A 19366-nucleotide genomic window follows, 5' to 3' on the forward strand; every position below is an offset into this window, starting at 1 on the left:
ACTCGATTGAGCATTGTCCTTAGCGAGTACCTGCCGGCATGGGTGAGAGGTGAGTTGCGGCAGTGAGCAGGGAGGAGCAGGGGGGAGAGAGGGAGAGAGAGATCTCCCCTCCATTCCTCCCCGCCCGCTGATGGCAGCCGACCCTTTTCTTCCGAGCGGGCAGGTACTTGCTAAGGGCAATGCTCGAACAAGTAATTGCCCTTAGCAAGTATGCTCGCTCATCTCTACTGTTCGCACCTATGGTGCGTAAGTCCTCAGTTATGCGACGCTCCGAAATGTAGGATATCAGCTGTTTCCTGGGACCCAGGAGATGTGAGTATACCCTCACTTGTTATTTAAGGTAGGACACACCTGGGGGACGAGGTTTTGTTTTAATGACAAACCCCTTTAAGTGGCTGCACTTGTAAATGAGCATATACACTTTGGGGTTCACCAAACTTTCACCCATTGTGGCTACCTACTGTCCTATAAGATGTTCTGCGTCTGTTTTCCTATACAGCCCCAGTCATTCCTCCATAAGGCATTAGGATTTTTTGCTAATTTTTGGGGCCAGATGGGGAATAATATGTAAAAAGAAAGAATGAACGACAACAAACAATCATAAGACCCAGAAACTTGGTTGTCACCTTCCATTTATTCTGAGTGCACAGAATCCTTGTTACTTCCAAGAGGACTAAATCCGCACACATTCATAAAACGTATTAAAAATGAACCCTATTCGCCACTTCTGAAGGGAATTGACACTTTTTGTTGCATCATCAAAACACACTTTGGAATTAACTGTTACATTAAAAAAAAGGCCACATCGAAAAGGAAATGCCCGGATATGAGGAATATACAATCAGAATGATACAACGGATGATGGAGAAGAACGGAAAAGGCATCGATTGGCATTTTTACAAATTACAGTAATGATGGTAGAGCGTTCTAATGAGCGGTGATATTAGGGATCCGCTACATGGACGATGTAATGATACGTTATGTGACCATTCTGGAGCATACGGTATGACACATTGTGCGTAGGACACTGTTATTGCTGTCACAAGGTGACAATGTTCTATCATATCACCTACTATTAGTGCTATGAGCTAAGCTTATGGGCGTGACCCACTGAGTGCTATACTTACCTCCCCTGTTGTTAGCATTCACACCACGGGTACGATGGGAGAGGTAAGTATATAAGCTTAGCTCATTGGGCTAATGGCAGGTGATAGTCGCATTTGGGTGCCTCCGATAGACTTCCATGGGACCTTTGCTGTCCACATACGCAGAAAGGTAGAGCAGGTCCTATTTTCCCGTATGCGCTTGAAATGTGCGCCACAAAAAAAAAAACGGAAAAATCGGAGCAGAATAGGATATATTGGGACTTTTTTTTTTTACACAGGCTATCAATCCATGTGAAAAGAATCCTTTATATCCCAATAGCCCTGCTGACTGTAATGGTCCGTCCGAGGGCTGTACACTCAGCTACAGACAGCACATGATTGAGAATTACGCCCATTTGTACTTTCCCTAACTTTCCAGCCTTGCTTAACTCAGCGGGCGCTCTAGGCGTGGGTGGCATCTGTCATGGCAGAGCAGGTAATTAGGCTCCTTTTTAGATGCTTCATAACAATCTATTCTCCTGCCCCCAAAATTTGGATGTGGACCATGAATTGCCCCTTGTTCAATGGCGCCATAGCCAACCATGTACCCTGTCTGCCTCTTGTCTGAGCCCTAAATATACCCAGTTCCAATAGATTGTAGCTGCCGCTAGTGCTTGAATAACACTGCTGCGTTGTGCTATTGAATACAACATCTTGTTGACCTTGTATTAGTATCAACCATACGCCGTCCTTCAATACTGACTATTTCCACATATATTCCATATCCGACAACTCATACCCTTGCTCCTTGGTATACCACCCTGTATGTATATTACAGAACATTGGTTATGTCTAGCAGTAGTAATGCACATCCTAAAAGTCTCTAGCGTAGGGATGAACATTGGATTGTACGTTCTTGTCTGGACCGTCTGCCATGCGTTACTACAGAATACGTCGCCTTGTCCGATGCATTGGTCACAGTGTTGGGTGGGGTGATAAGCTGGTACTGATATAAGGCAGCCGAACACTGATGATATTGTGTGGAAACCTCCAGGAACGTTTTAGCAGAGGGAAAACCTCCTCGAGTTGATGTTCATTTTGGTAACCCCGATAAGTTTAAGGGGCGTCGAAAGGCCAAATGAGGACATCATAGGGAAGTCACATAGGAGGTCCGAGAGCTCGTCCCTTTCCTCCAGTTCATAGGTGGCATCGTTCAGCATCCGTCGGTGGAGGTGACAAGTTTGCTCAATCTTCAGCTTGTTGATGTCGCTGCGGAGCCTCATGAGCTGCCGGGCCAACTGCTGGTCCTGAAGACGCATCTCCGTCTACAGAAAAGGGAAAATACATTGTAACCGAAGGAATAAGTATTAAGTGTAAGAAGTTAGCAGCGCCAGCCTGTGTGCCTATTTCTGCCAACTAGTTTCTGCCAACACACTCATTATCCTGTTATAAAGACTCCGGATCGATGTAATGAGACTCGTACCCGAGAGTTATGCAGACAATAATCATCTCATGAGGACTGAATATACTGCATTCAACTAATGTCTTATCAAAGTCAAGGTCATGGTCATCACGATCAAACATCCACACTGAGAAGAACCCGACCAAAAGGGACCATTTACACATCACACTATTTAATAGCATTGCCTATATAGTCGTACCCACAGGGGAGCAGGATGATAGTGGTTATAGTCTTGTACATAGGGGGCGGTATTATAGTAGTTATATTGTTGTACATAGGGGGCAGTATTATAGTAGTTATATTCTTGTACATAGGGGGCAGTATTATAGTAGTTATATTCTTGTACATAGGGGGCGGTATTATAGTAGTTATATTGTTGTACATAGGAGGCAGTATTATAGTAGTTATATTCTTGTACATAGAGGACAGTATTATAGTAGTTATATTCTTGTACGTAGGGGTAGTATTATAGTAGTTATATTCTTGTATATAGGAGGCAGTATTATAGTAGTTATATTCTTGTACATAGGAGGCAGTATTATAGTAGTTATATTCTTGTACATAGAGGCAGTATTATAGTAGTTATATTCTTGTACATGGGGGGCAGTATTATAGTAGTTATATTCTTGTACATAGGGAGCAGTATTATAGTATTTATATTATTGTACATAGGAGGCAGTATTATAGTAGTTATATACTTGTACATAGGGGGCAGTATTATAGTAGTTATATTCTTGTACATAGGAAGCAGTATTATAGTAGTTATATTCTTGTACATAGGGGGCAGTATTATAGTGGTTATATTCTTGTACATAGGGGGCAGTATTATTGTAGTTATATTCTTGTACATAGGGGGCAGTATTATAGTAGTTATATTCTTGTACATAGGGGGCAGTATTATAGTGGTTATATTCTTGTACATAGGGGGCAGTATTATTGTAGTTATATTCTTGTACATAGGGGGCAGTATTATAGTAGTTATATTCTTGTACATAGGGGGCAGTATTATAGTAGTTATATTCTTGTACATAGGGGGCAGTATTATAGTAGTTATATTCTTGTCCATAGGGGGCAGTATTGTAGTAGTTATATTCTTGTCCATAGGGGGCAGCATTGTAGTAGTTATATTCTTGTCCATAGGGGGCAGTATTGTAGTAGTTATATTCTTGTCCATAGGGGGCAGTATTGTACTAGTTATATTCTTGTCCATAGGGGGCAGCATTGTAGTAGTTATATTCTTGTACATAAGAGGCAGTTTTATAGTAGTTATATTCTTGTACATAAGAGGCAGTATTATAGTAGTTATATTCATGTACATAGGAGGCAGTATTATAGTAGTTATATTCCTGTACATAGGGGGCAGTATTATAGTAGTTATATTCTTGTACATAGGGGGCAGTATTATAGTAGTTATATTCTTGTACATAGGGGGCAGTATTATAGTAGTTATATTCTTGTACATAGGGGGCAGTATTATAGTAGTTATATTCTTGTACATAGGGGGCAGTATTATAGTAGTTCTATTCTTGTACATAGGGGGCAGTATTATAGTAGTTATATTCTTGTCCATTGGGGGCAGCATTGTAGTAGTTATATTCTTGTCCATAGGGGGCAGTATTGTAGTAGTTATATTCTTGTCCATAGGGGGCAGTATTGTAGTAGTTATATTCTTGTCCATAGGGGGCAGCATTGTAGTAGTTATATTCTTGTATATAGGGGGCAGTATTGTAGTAGTTATATTCTTGTACATAAGAGGCAGTTTAATAGTAGTTATATTCTTGTACATAGGAGGCAGTATTATAGTAGTTATATTCCTGTACATAGGGGGCAGTATTATAGTAGTTATATTCTTGTACATAGGGGGCAGTATTATAGTAGTTATATTCTTGTACATAGGGGGCAGTATTATAGTAGTTATATTCTTGTACCTAGGGGGCAGTATTATAGTAGTTATATTCTTGTACATAAGGGGCAGTATTATAGTAGTTATATTCTTGTCCATAGGGGGCAGTATTGTAGTAGTTATATTCTTGTCCATAGGGGGCAGCATTGTAGTAGTTATATTCTTGTCCATAGGGGGCAGCATTGTAGTAGTTATATTCTTGTCCATAGGGGGCAGTATTGTAGTAGTTATATTCTTGTCCATAGGGGGCAGCATTGTAGTAGTTATATTCTTGTATATAGGGGGCAGTATTGTAGTAGTTATATTCTTGTACATAAGAGGCAGTTTTATAGTAGTTATATTCTTGTACATAAGAGGCAGTATTATAGTAGTTATATTCCTGTACATAGGGGGCAGTATTATAGTAGTTATATTCCTGTACATAGGGGGCAGTATTGTAGTAGTTATATTCTTGTCCATAGGGGGCAGCATTGTAGTAGTTATATTCTTGTCCATAGGGGGCAGCATTGTAGTAGTTATATTCTTGTATATAGGGGGCAGTATTGTAGTAGTTATATTCCTGTACATAGGGGGCAGTATTATAGTAGTTATATTCTTGTACATAGGGGGCAGTATTATAGTAGTTATATTCTTGTACATAGGGGGCAGTATTATAGTAGTTATATTCTTGTACATAGGGGGCAGTATTATAGTAGTTATATTCTTGTACATAGGGGGGTATTATAGTAGTTATTTTCCTGTACACAGGAGCAGTATTATAGTAGTTATATTCTTGTACAGAGGGGGCAGTATTATAGTGCTATATTCTTGTACATAGGGGGCAGTATTATAGTAGTTACATTCTTGTATATAGAGGCCGGATTTTAGTATTTATATTCTTGTACATAGGGGGCAGTATTATAGTAGTTATATTCTTGTACACAGGGGGCAGTATTATAGTAGTTATATTCTTGTATATAGGAGGGCAGTATTATAGTAGTTAAATTTTTGTACATAGGGGGCAGTATTATAGTAGTTATATTCTTGTACATAGGGGGTAGTATTATAGTAGTTATATTCTTTTACATAGAGGGGAGTATTATAGTAGTTTTTTTCCTGTACACAGGAGCAGTATTATAGTAGTTATATTCGTGTACATAGGAGGCAGTATTATAGTAGTTGTTTTCGTGTACATAGGAGGCAGTATTATAGTAGTTGTATTCTTGTACTTAGGGGTCAGTATTATAGTAGTTATATTCTTGTACATAGGGGGCAGTATTCTAGTAGTTATATTCGTGTACATAGGAGGCAGTTTTATAGTAGTTATATTCTTGTATATAGGGGGCAGTATTATAGTAGTTGTATTCGTGTACATAGGAGGCAGTATTATAGTAGTTGTATTCTTGTATATAGGGGGCAGTATTATAGTAGTTGTATTCTTGTACATAGGAGGCAGTATTATAGTAGTTATATGCTTGTATATGGGGGCACTATTATAGTAGTTATATTCTTGTACATCGGAGGCAGTATTATAGTAGTTATATTCTTGTATATAGGGGGCAGTATTATAGTAGTTGTATTCGTGTACATAGGAGGCAGTATTATAGTAGTTGTATTCTTGTATATAGGGGGCAGTATTATACTAGTTATATTCTTGTACATAGGGGGCAGTATTATAGTAGTGATATTCTTGTACATAGGGGGCAGTATTATAGTAGTTATATTCTTGTACATCGGAGGCAGTATTATAGTAGTTATATTCTTGTACATAGGGGGCACTATTATAGTAGTTATATTCTTGTACATAGGGGGCAGTATTATAGTAGTCATATGCTTGTATATGGGGGCAGTATTATAGTAGTTATATTCTTGCACATAGGGGGCAGTATAATAGTAGTTATAATCTTGTACATAGGGGGCAGTATTATAGTAGTTATATTCTTGTACATAGGGGGCAGTATAATAGTAGTTATAATCTTGTACATAGGGGGCAGTATTATAGTAGTTATATTCTTGTACATAGGGGGCAGTATTATAGTAGTTATATTCTTAAACATAGGGGGCAGTATTATAGTAGTTATATTCTTGTACATAGCGGACAGTGTTATAGTAGCTGTATTCTTGTACATAGGAGGCAGTACTATAGTAGTTATATTCTTGTACATAGGGAGCAGTATTATAGTAGTTATATGTTTGTATATGGGGCAGTATTATAGCAGTTATATTATTGTACATAGGGGGCAGTATAATAGTAGTTATAATCTTGTACATAGGGGGCAGTATTATAGTAGTTATATTCTTGTACATAGGGGGCAGTATAATAGTAGTTATAATCTTGTACATAGGGGGCAGTATTATAGTAGTTATATTCTTGTACATAGGGGGCAGTATTATAGTAGTTATATTCTTGTATATAGGGGGCAGTATTATAGTAGTTATATTCTTGTACATAGCGGACAGTGTTATAGTAGCTGTATTCTTGTACATAGGAGGCAGTACTATAGTAGTTATATTCTTGTACATAGGGAGCAGTATTATAGTAGTTATATGTTTGTATATGGGGCAGTATTATAGCAGTTATATTATTGTACATAAGGAGTAATATAATTGTTATTGTATATTCTTCTGCATAATGTACAGTTTTATAGTATAATATTATAGTAGTTATATTCTTGAGCCTAGTTGGCACTATTGTAGTATTATATTCATTTTCATATCCTTTGCAACCTTATTTACCCTTTAATACTATATTGTGCTCCTTATCAATACTCTATGCTTTCCCCTATTTTTATTAATATCTAGTAAGCTAATCTTCTCTTTCTACCAGACATAGTTCTCCAGCTGCATCTCTTGGTCCCATGCCTTGGCACTGAACACTAGACAACATTTGTTGTAGTGACTGGTATTCAGCACAGGGAGAAGGTCCAAGCCTTGGTTAGCTCGATTAAAAAGAAGTGTAAAGTAGTTGCCATTGTGATCTAAGGAAGATCTCCGGGGGCCCTGCACATCTCAGTCCTTAACAAACAATGAGGGCGTCACATCTTCTTGTCTTGGTGGAAAATACCTTTGGTTCCCGGCCAATGTGAAAGATTTACTTGGCCCTATTGAAGACATGACCCAGAGAAGATTTGCCTTTTACAATCTAGTAGTTTACGATCTTGTTTTTCTATCATAGACTGTAAAAACAAAAATAACACTCTGTGTAGCATGAGAACATTCCTTTAAACATCACATTTGGGACTTGTCTAATGAGTCCATTGAGTGAAGGCTCTCACGGAGAAGTACTCAATGATAAATCACAGTTTGGTGAATACTGGACTAATGGAAAAGTTACATCCTACTTCAATCTAAACTGTAATCATTGTCTTCTCTGCCCCCCCCAGAAACAGTGCCACTCTTTTTCTTAGGCTGTGCTTGGTATTGCAGCTCAGTCACATTTACTTGAATGGGATTGAGCTACAATACCACACAGTGAGCTTCAATAAGGATGGTGCTGTTTCTGGTAAGGAAAGCTGCTCTTGTCCTCATATCCCACAACTCGTCAACATGTAAAACAATTGTAGACACTATTGATAATATAGGTTGTGGAATTTAGATAATCCACTTTCATATACCCCACTAAAGCATTGTGATTGAATAGAGGTTCGTTTCTCATTAATATTTATTAATTTTGTTCATCCCTGTAGCACCAACCTATTCTGCAGCACTGTTATCTCAGTTCTATGTAGTTAGCTTGGTTCCGGTACTGTATTTATATAGTAAGCTTGGTTCTGGTACAGTATCTATGCATTAAAGGGGTTGTCCCGCGCCGAAACGGGTTTGTTTTGTTTTCAACCCCCCCCCCCCCCCCCGTTCGGCACGAGACAACCCCGATGCAGGGGTTAAAAAAGAACACCGGACAGCGCTTACCTGAATCCCCGCGCTCCGGTGACTTCTTACTTACCCGGTGAAGATGGCCGCCGGCATCTTCTCCCTCGGTGGACCGCAGGGCTTCTGTGCGGTCCATTGCCGATTCCAGCCTCTTGATTGGCTGGAATCGGCACGTGACGGGGCGGAGCTACACGGAGCCCCATTGAGAAAAGCAGAAGACCCGGACTGCGCAAGCGCGTCTAATTTGGCCATTAGACGGCGAAAATTAGACGGCAACCATGGAGACGAGGACGCCAGCAACGGAACAGGTAAGTGAATAACTTTTGATAACTTCTGTATGGCTCATAATTAATGCACAATGTACATTACAAAGTGCATTAATTTGGCCATACAGAAGTGCATAGACCCACTTGCTTTCGTGGGACAACCCCTTTAATTTTGGTTGTGGCGCTGTATCTATGTATTAAGCCTGGTTCTGGTATTGTACCTATGTAGTAAGGTTGGTTCTGTTATCTTATATGTGCAGTAAGCTTGGTTTCTCTATAATATTTATTAATTTTGTTCATCGCTGTAGCACCAACCTATTCTGCAGCACTGTTATCTCAGTTCTATGTAGTAAGCTTGGTTCCGGTACTGTATTTATGTAGTAAGCTTGGTTCTGGTACTGTATCTATGCATTAAGTTAAGTAAGCTTGGTTCTGGTGGTATACCTATGTAGTGAACTCAGTTCTGGTATTGTATCTATGCACTAAGTGTCAAATCCTTTACAAACTTGGTAGCCTTAAACTAAGAAACCTAATGGTTAGCGTTAGCTGCAGTAGTACTGTGCATTTCACAGTCACATGGTACCACATATAGAGATAATATATGCTTAAGTACAAATGACTTCCACTGTGCAATAAAACTGGTCTGGGGGCCAAATATCACCCGCTGACCTGGGCTGAGACTGAGAGACTAGGGCTTTGTTTAGCTTTTTTACAGCCACTTGGCAGAATACACGAATCACGCAGCATCTTTTATGTGCCGAGACAAGTTCATGTCAAGATCCTCACCAAGCGTTCTGAAGTCTGGACAAGGCGTACTTTAAGAATGGCTGGAATTGTGAGGATCATTCTGTCACTGACAAGAATGCAGGTCTAAGAAAAACAACGTGACCCTTAGAAATCACAAGCCTGTTGCCTCTCGCTGGTGTTATAGATATAAGATGAATATATTTGTTACGGTTTTTATGGGGTTTAAAATCAAGGCTGCACTAACCTGGAAGGGGTTCTCTACCTTAGACATCCCTATTTGTTAGAAGGGTCACTTGACATTATGCTAATCAAAGAGGGTCCTCCTGCTGATCTCCAGTGATCAGCTGTAATCTATGCGAAAATCTGGTAGTAAGTGTTCAAAATCCCTGCAGCACCCCCACAGGAAGAATAAAGTATTACGCAGTGTCCACTCAAATCATTGGGTTGTCGGTTTGCCAAACAATTAACTGCACAATGTAACGTGGTCAATCTCTAATAATGGATTTTTTTCAAAAATTATGCTAATTATACGGGTGTAATTAACCCTTTCCAATCCACTGTCTGACCTCTGAAGACATTATGATTTGAGGCTATACAGCTCTGATGCTGGAAAACATCCGTTGGAATTCTCTTACTGTATATTGCCAGCCTCTCTGCTTTCGAAGCCTATCCAACGTGTCACCTCATGCAGTACTGGCTTTAGGCAGCAGATAGCGCCGTTGTATAATGGCAGAAAAGGAGTAAGCCCCCTAGGAAAACCACAATACAAATTGGATTGGAAAGGGTTAAAGAGGCTGCAGAAGACACTGTGGTGCCTCCAATAGAAGCTCTACTAAATAAAGGGGGGCGATTCCTATAAATTCCACATGTCAATTGGGGTCCATTTTACAGAGTTTAAAGTGATTTTACGGTTTCAGCACAAAATTCTGTTCTGGAATTGTTGGGTGGAGGGGTATATTACCTGTAGATGATCTACTCAGCAGCCTCTCCACTATGCTGGTCCTGGTGGGGCACCAACAACGTTAGACTACCTGATCACACATGGGGCTACCAGTGTACTATATTTGCTCTGTGATTGGCCAGTGATGCTCATGTGATCAGCACTGGCCAATCACAGAGCAATGCGTAGCATAGTTAGACAATGGTGTTGGCCATCTTAGCCATTCTAAAACAACATCCATAACTGACAGAAAAGATCATTATAGGTAGTATATTCCCTCCAACCTCTGGTCCAGGGAAAAAAATTTCCCAAAAGCAGAGGATCATTTTAAAGGAGTTTAAACTATGTTGGTAGAGTCGAAACTTGCACTCAAGACAATAATCTAGATATAGACCAGCTACAAAGAGAGTCTCTGATTCTAGAGGACCTGACATGTCAGTGCATTACATAGAATTGAAGGACTACACACATTGTAGTTCTTAGATTTTCCTCTGGGGTTGCTACAGAAAAATTGAATGCTTGCTGCCCAGTTCCTTCACAGTCTCTGGTTCTGGAGGACCTGGGCACATCAATGCAATACACAGAAAGTCCACCAATTTCAATGGACACCATGGTACTGCAGTTCTTAGATTGTCCTCTGGGGCTGCTACAGAAGAATTGAATGCTTGCTGTCAAGCTCCCCCACGGTCTCTGGTTCTGGAACATATTACATTGATTTCAATGGGCATCATGTATTTCTAAGATTCCTCTCTGGGGGTGCAACAGAAGAGGTGGATGCTTGCTTTCAGATTCTCCCACAAATTACAGATGATTGTTGTGGTTTCAGCATTAAATACCCTTTAAGCAGATTGTTTTGGGTGAACCATCTCTAAGAGGAGTTTGTACAGAGTGGACAATGCCTTTAAGAGCTTCAAGTTATGACTTTGATTAATGGCCTTTAATTCTTTAATACATAAATGGAAGATAAATTCTTGGCCGTCTGAAAGTGACACTCCGATCCTGGGCAATAGTGTGTCCGGGGACCGTACCAGGGTGTTATATTATCAGCTGTGGGTGCTTTGTGCGTTGTCACTTGGATCTGCTGTTTCGGTCTTCCAAGATGACTGCCTCAATTTTCTGTTTACCTAATGCATACTGTACATTGGTCGTGTGTGGGACTACTGATGCATTACATCTGCTTCTGATTAGCTGGCACTGATCATGTGATCAGCACTAGCCAATCAGAATGCAGCATGAAGGACTTTAGCGTACCAATGTACAGTGTACATAAGGTAGTTAGAAGATTGCGGTGGCCATTTTGGAAGTAAAAAAATGGGGCATGGAACCAATGGATCCAGGGGGCAACAGTGCAGAGGACCAATGGCATGTCCTAACTCCCTCCCCCCCCCCAGTTTTGTCCTCAGACCAGAGGGTTGTTTATATAATATAATCTCCAAGATAGGTGAGACTCCACTAACTAAACTCAGGTAATGTAGCATGATGATGGGGGGGGGGGGTGTTGTTGTTGTTACCTTATTATCAACCTTCAAATTAATTGAATTTTTATTGTCTAGGTTACCTAAAGGGCCATCCTTCATATAATTCTTATGCTGAGCATTAGATCTCATGACTCCCCAGTATGAAGGTCGTTAATTATGAGAAAGGTCGCTGAGGTTATTTCTCCCTTGTTTGCATTATTAATAACATTTTAGAACATTTAGAGCATTTAACAGCAGGAGAATAGATGAACATGATTCATAATTAATCGTATTTCTAATTCCACGGTGCATTTATAGGTGGATACGAAGGGCGCATTTGCAGCCAAAGGGGTTGGTCTTAAAGGCGTTTTTGAGGATTAGACAAACATGACCGCGTTTTTTCAGAAACAGCACCACTCCTGTCCACAGGTTGTGTGTGGTATTACAGCTCAGCCCCATTCGCTTAAATGCAGGAGAGCTGCAATACCAGACACAATTCATAAACAAGTGCGGCACTATGTTTTGTAAGAATTTCCACTGTATCATTATCCTCTGCTTTTTAAGGTGTTGGAGCAGTTGTTATGACCCATTGGAGGGGGCAGCAGACCACACTGTTCAACCCCATAACAGAGAGGCGTATCTATAAATACTTTTGGCTTTTGCATTGTGGTGCAGTTGATAGCTGTGACAATGTACAGTCATGATGATTTTATTATCGATTATCTTATGTCAATTATATAGAGTATGCAGAACAGCCTCCGACTGTAATGTACATATGCAGAACTGCCTCCGACATCAGAGCTATGTTCTGCATACTCTATGTAAATTCTAATTGACATAAGATAATTCTATCTATCCATCCATCATTAGAGAAGTTAGAAATGAATAGAGTCTTATTATATAAAAACGTGAGACATAAATATACTTATAATTACAGCATTATTACAAATTATCTTCCCGATATGAAACACTCATAAGTCACGTTTAATTTTTTTAAAAAATGCTAATAAAATCATCATGATGGGTCATTTTTATGTTTTTCTGATGAGTACTTCCAAGGAATCAACAACGCGCTTCCCCACCAAAAATAAATAAGAACTGGGGTATGTGCGGGTGGCAGGGAAATTGGATTGAAAAGGGTTAGTTGTTCTTGTTCTTAGTATCTAGTTCTAGTCCAGTCTTGAATTTGTCTTGCTCCTTGGTTTTCAAGTCTAGTCTCTCCAACCAATGTATCTTGATACTTCGTTTTCTATTTAAGTCTTGTCTACTGTATACAGGCAATGTGTCTTGCTCTTGGTTGTCTAGTCCAGTCTGCGTTTCCTAGTTTAGGGTCTTATTCTTCCTCATTTGTTTCTGTCTATCTTGGGTCATCCCAGTATTTGATTCTTTAGCCTGTTCTCAGGGATAACATTTTAGACAGGATCATTCATAGGAACAATTTAAGGCCCATTTAGATAGAACGATTCTCGCTCAAAATTTGCTCAAACCCATCTTTTGAGCGATAACCGCTGCTTCTAAATGCAAGAATTGAGCGATGATCTCTTATCAGCGGTGCAGGCTGTTATCACAGCTGATAAGATTCTTTCAGCTCATGTCCCGTTGGTATTTCACAGCGGGACTAGAGCTGTAAGCATGGAGAACAATGCAGCTGTTTGCTTATGCAAAACAGCTGTATTTTTCGACGAGTGATAGCGGCGGTGTCCCACTCTGCTTGCATACCTCTTTAGTATCTAATTAGCTACTATAGACTATGCAAAGATGATCGCTCAAAACTGTGCAAGTAATTTTAACATGCAAAAGGAAATAAGCCACTGACACACATCGCAGTGGCTTAACCATCACAGGAACAAAAAATTGGATTCTTCCTTCCACCAACATCTATCATCAACATTAAATAGTTAGTTGGTCCTGCCAAAGTTAGCGGTTTGGCCTATTTGCATCAAATATGTGCAGAAACCTTTAAATTGAGCCGTCTTAGGTTGCCCCATGATTTAAAAGGTCAATGTATTTGTGAAGGCAGTGGTAGTATTGCATTTAAGATAGATACATTGGGTGTAGATTCTAAAGTTTCCTATACACCAACAATGGTCAACTGAACAATTGTTCAGCCACCAGCTCCACCATACACATGAACATTAGGCTCGGCCGAACATTTGTCTGTTTAGGGGGATAAGCTGCAGCTTGACAGTATTTCTGGCAGCTTATCTCCTGGGGAACAAAAGAAATGGGCTTTGAAATTCCAAATCCCTGACAATTCATTCCCCTGACATAAAGTGTTGAGGGAAAGCAGGGCAGCCCCAATATGCATTGGAGAGTCTTCCGACCTCACTGTTATCGGCAGGATCAGATCACTAAACACTAATTTGTATAGAGCCTTTAGAGAGTCCTGCTATTCGACCTTGACCTTCTCCTTGAGCTGGCCATACACATTCGATAAAAGTTGGCCAAACGCATGGATTGAGGCAGGATCAGTTGACTAATATACAGTATGTGTGTGTCTATCAATTCTCCCCAATGGCATATGTCGGAAGAAAGAAACATTGAGCATATTAGATTGCAATGTGGCCAGCTTTAGAATGCTCACGAACAAGAGTGCTCCAATACCTTGGAAGTGACAGGGGGAGATGGTTGGCATCAACTGGCCACAAATGTAAAATTAGGCATATAGCTCTTTTAAGACACCAAGAGCCAGCTGCAAATTAGGACCCAGGTGACATTGGAGTAAGGTCAGTGGAGTTCCAGCTACCATCAAAACATTCAAAGTAAAATCAATGATATGGATTAAGTCTCAGTGATGAGTGAAGCATATTACACCATCTTCGACACAATAATCCTCTTATAGTTAATGCATCTGCTTTTTACTTCAAACACTGAATCAAATGTTGTTCACACAGCAGAATTTGTACAGCAAGCATCGGTAACCCGAGAACAGACGGCAACTTACCAGCTCCTTCCTGAGCCAAATTAGAGCTTCGTCGATGCTATCAAAGCCATGGATCTTCCCTGACGTGACTATGCTGCCCTCCTTTGGGACAGATATGGTCTTCTGGACCTGTTTTATCTCAATAGTTGAGCAATTAGCCCCTCCAGTCTGTTTTTGCTCCTCCGCCTCTTGCTCCACGGGAATATTTGTGTTCTTCCAGGGTTCATCCTCCAGTCTTGCCCTCCATTCTTGATAGGATGGTCTTCTAGTCTCTAACCTCAACTTTTCAGTCAGGGCCTTCAAGTTTCGTAGGTGGTCATCTGTTGGATGGACGGAGTCACCTTCAGCTTCATCTTCTGGTTCCTCAATTTCTATCTTTGGTAACGACATGACGTTAAGACACGCAAAGACTTATAATGGTGCAAAAAGTCATACAGTCCACTTCATGCTTCCAGACGATCCCAGAGAGACTACCTATCTGGTTTTCCTTGACTGTACTCACTCAATCAGCTTTGATTACAGCATCTGAAAAAAAACAAAGCAGTAATTGATTACTTAAGACATGACTCTTTAAGCAAATAAAATTAAATAAATGACTGATAATTAAGAGTTCATTGAAAAACAAAAATTAAAATGTGCTTGAATGACGCAGACATAATTAATATATGATGGATTTATTGAGGCTGCTGGCTGGGATACAACTTCATTATGAAGTTTGGCTGGATTACTACTACTGGCATCTGATATTTACATACAGTATTAGTAATACACAATATGATCATAGCATTAATAGAACAGATATTTTGAAAATTCCTTCTTTTGCAAAGGGCTTTTTAGGGGTTAATGATAGCATTCTTTTTAAGATAGTAATTAAAGGCAAAGAGCATATGAGAGGTGTAGGGGAAGAGGGGGATGTATCTGCAGTATCTTTGTTTGAGAAGGTGGGAGGCTCATGCTATGGGGTGGGGGGGGGGGGGGCTGATTGGTCAGAGCACACATTCAGGATCATAACTAGATTTGAATGTGCCCTAGTGAAAATTTTGGACCACCATACAGTAATAGTGGCCCCATACACTAATAGTGCTCTAGTCTTTTCCCCTACATTAATAGTGTCTCCATTGTGCTCTCATGCAGTAATAGTGCTCTCCGTTTCCCCATATAGTAAAGAAGCCCTAATATAGTAATAGCATGTAGTAATAGAACCCCCAGTCCCTCATATAATAATAGTATGCCCATATAGTAATAGTGCTCCATATACAGATAGTGCCTCTATATAGTAATAGTACCATCAATGTTCCCCCCTACAGCAGTACTTCCTCCATAGGGGCCTCATGTGGCAAAAAGTGTGAAGGCAACAGTACGCAGTCCTAAGCTCTCACTCACGACCTGAAGGTTGCAAGTTCAGTCCCTGCGTGGTTCAGGTAGCCAGCTCAAGGTTGACTCAACCTTTCATCCTCCTGAGGTTGGTAAAATGAGCACCCAGCTTGCTGGGGGTAATAAATAAATTACTTGAAAGCGCTGCAGAATAAGTTGGCACTATACGAATAACAAGTCTCTTTCCCTTCCCCCCCATAGATTAATAGTGCCCCCCTTTTGGCTCCATATAGTAATAGAACCCTCAGTGCCCCACATAGTAATACCCCCATATAGTAATAGTGCCCCATTGCGCCCCCACATACAGATGATGTCCCCATATAGTAATACGGTAGTATCCCCATACATTCATAGTACCATTAGTGTTCCCCTTTACAGCAACAAAGCCTATATTGTAAAGTAATACAGCCTATACAGTAATAGCCTCTAAGTTTGTACCCCCATACAGTAATAGCGCCCCCATGTAATAATAATGCTCCATATACATATAGGTGAGTTTTTTTAAGTTGGTACAAAAGGCGCACTAACAGCTATTCCCACGATGAGAAATCAGACAGTCCTCCTCTGCCTGCAGCCTTGTGTTGATGGCGTTATGCAGTCATGTCATTTCGCCACCGGCTAAAAGCTTGGGAGCACACAGTCCCAATCAATGTAAGTGTTGGTACAGGAAGCCAATGACTCTGTACACCCCCTTAGTTTTCAACTAGGGTTCCTTACAAAAGCCTTACATAATTACCCAGGTAAACACAATCAAGTAAATGTTGGAGATTCCAGCTGTGTTGATCCAGAAGAAGTCAACACTAAAACCAATGAGGCCGTTGCTACTTTTTTTTTTTTCCTGCGAGGCTGTGAAAATGCAGAATCAATACAACTATAGTGTAAAAGTAATTGTTGTATTTGGAGAACTATCTCAAAATTGCAGTCCTTTTAAAGTCAAGGCCTGGAGAAGACCTCATTCCTTGGTTGTTATTGTATAATAAGAGTGGGTATTATTGTTTAGGAATCTTATTGTAGTTACTGTATTAGCAGCCTGTGGTCCACCAGACCAGAGAACCATGCTGGACAAGGCGGTTGTCTATAACCTATAGAGGACTGTTCTGATTAAGGGATTCTACTACCTCAACATGCAACACCAGCTCATAAAACAAGGGGATATCTAGCAACCCCTTTATGACCCTAATTGCTTCAGACTACAGACCCTGTAAAAGTACAAAGCAAAAGTAGTAAGACAGTAATTGAAGACAAAGAGCATATGAACCAGAACCTGTGTGTGAGCTTGAAACGCGCACTCTGTGACTATGTGAACTCGTGTACCTCATGGCATAATAGAAATAAAACAAGACACTTTTCTCTGATCAACCAAGCTTGTCTTTTACTACCGACCTTGTAGTCTGAAATGATTTGTTAAAGGAGTTTTTATGTTTTTCATACATATGTCATTTTCTCAGTTAGTGATGAGCGGGCCATTCAAAAGTTTGGTTCCAGCGGTTCACCAATCTTTTGCAAGATGTTCAGTTCAATTTGAATTAGTTCTAACCAAGCCAGAAGATCATCAAAAACCCTAAAAGTGGTGCATAACACTGTCCAAGAACCATAAAAGCCCTTTATAACACCCCGAGAGTGTTATACAGGGTTCTTAGACAGTGCTATACACCAGTGTTCAGGACTTCTGTTGAGCGAACCAAAACAGTAGAACACTGTTTTGGGTAGAACTTTACTGAAAGCTCGGTTTGGGTTTGTGTTGAACTGAACTTTTAGCAAAGTTTGACCCGAAACAGGCTTCTACTGGCTTGGTTTGCTCAAAACTATTCTCAGCCTTAATTATAAATGTCTCACTTCTAGAACCTCTATATATCAGAAGACTTGGGTTTCCCCGATCTTGACTATGCTAGACCAGATGACAGGTAGCAGCCATGTTTAAACAGAGACTTAATCAAGAGGTAAGTGGTTCTTTGCATTCAAATCTATAATAGTTGCTAATAACATGCTTCCTCCCAATAGAGGAATATATCAGAAGTGGGATGCCACTTATTGGAGATTTAAGAATTTACCTTCGATTTTCTAGAAGTGTCTCAAAGCGATCATCTCATACCAGACCTTGCCTCTCGTCTACCAAGTCCAGCCATGGCTGTTCCCTAGTTGTGGGGCAACAGAAGGCGCATATGTGTGCCTCCACTCCATTCACTAATATGGGATGCCAAGTCACCTATCTCCAGATGCGCATGTGCGCCTTCCGTTGCCCCACAATCTGGGGACGAACTGTGGCTGGACTTGAGAGGCAAGTCCTGTTGTGAGACAACCTCTTTAAATGGGAAACCCCTTTAAATAACAATGCAACAGTAATTATCTTAATAGTGCTAAATGTACAGTGTATCTAATACATCAGCTGCAATTGTCATTCTTGAGGACTCCGTTGCTACTAGATGATATTTACGGGTTTGATATTATGTACCCAGAACAGAAAAGTAGGTCTACGAAAGCGTAGAAGAAGAAGTGCTTTTATGCTAATGGCTTACACATTTTACATATATCAGAAGACCTTGGCAGGTCAAGTACAGTCTTATTTGCTCAGTACTATTTGTAGTCTAAGCAAACAAGGCTTCTAGGAAAGACAATTCTAGCAACAGTGCAGTATACTGCAGAACCATCTCTAGGGAAATAAAAGTAAACCAATGTGTACCCACTCAACAGCCCCCAGAAGGACTGACGGGGTGGGCTATAGGGTTATTAGGTGAGAGTCAGTGCATACAGTATGAAAATGTCACCAGTCTCTTATTAGAGTCTTTTAGACCAATCAGAGTGTGGCTAGTGCTGAGGGACGGCCATATTTGTACCCCATAAACTTCTAATGCAAAATCTGTGATATCCCCCTACCATGCTCCATTTAGAATATCGGTGTTTCTGCACAATTACAATACTGTCCAGCACCTAAGTAGCAGAAGCACACAGTGGTGAGGGATAGTGTTGAGCAAACCAAAACAGCTGGAATCTGATTTGGGCCGAACTTTGCTAAAAGTTTGTTTCGGCACAAACTCGAATCTCGGATGGTTCATCTTGGCCCAAGCCACTGAACCACCTTCCTCTTCCTTCTCCTCCTTTTCTCCTCTTCTTCTTTCCAGGGCTTTTATGATCCTTAGACACAATTGTACACCAGGTTTTGGTGTGCTCCTGAAGTTTCACGTCAGTTCGAACTAATTTATACTGAACTTTGTACAAAAATTGGGCAAACTGGCCAAACTGAACTTTGGAAAAGTTGACCCATCACTACTGAGCAATGAAGAAGTGCTGGAAGGTTCCTGAAATCCCTTGCTGAGCTTTGCATTAGCTGAGTTGCACATTGTACAGCAGGCTGCAGCTCCG

At 40.4% G+C, this 19366-nt stretch overlaps 1 protein-coding gene across 2 annotated transcripts in view; it reads right to left on the reverse strand.

The window, feature by feature from the left end:
• Positions 1-615: 615 nt before the first annotated feature.
• Positions 616-19366, reverse strand: part of FAM167A (family with sequence similarity 167 member A) — a 43290-nt gene continuing 24539 nt past the window's right edge. For both annotated transcript variants that reach the window (XM_066594984.1, XM_066594987.1), the window contains exons 2-3: positions 14654-15157; positions 616-2410 (exon numbers count right to left, since the gene is read on the reverse strand). In XM_066594984.1, the coding sequence (XP_066451081.1) occupies positions 2147-2410; positions 14654-15022 (633 nt within the window). In that variant the 5' untranslated portion in view covers positions 15023-15157 and the 3' untranslated portion in view covers positions 616-2146. The remainder of the gene's footprint in view (positions 2411-14653; positions 15158-19366) is intronic.

This window comes from Eleutherodactylus coqui, chromosome 1, assembly GCF_035609145.1.
Source record: "Eleutherodactylus coqui strain aEleCoq1 chromosome 1, aEleCoq1.hap1, whole genome shotgun sequence".
NCBI classification, from domain to species: Eukaryota; Metazoa; Chordata; class Amphibia; order Anura; family Eleutherodactylidae; genus Eleutherodactylus; species Eleutherodactylus coqui.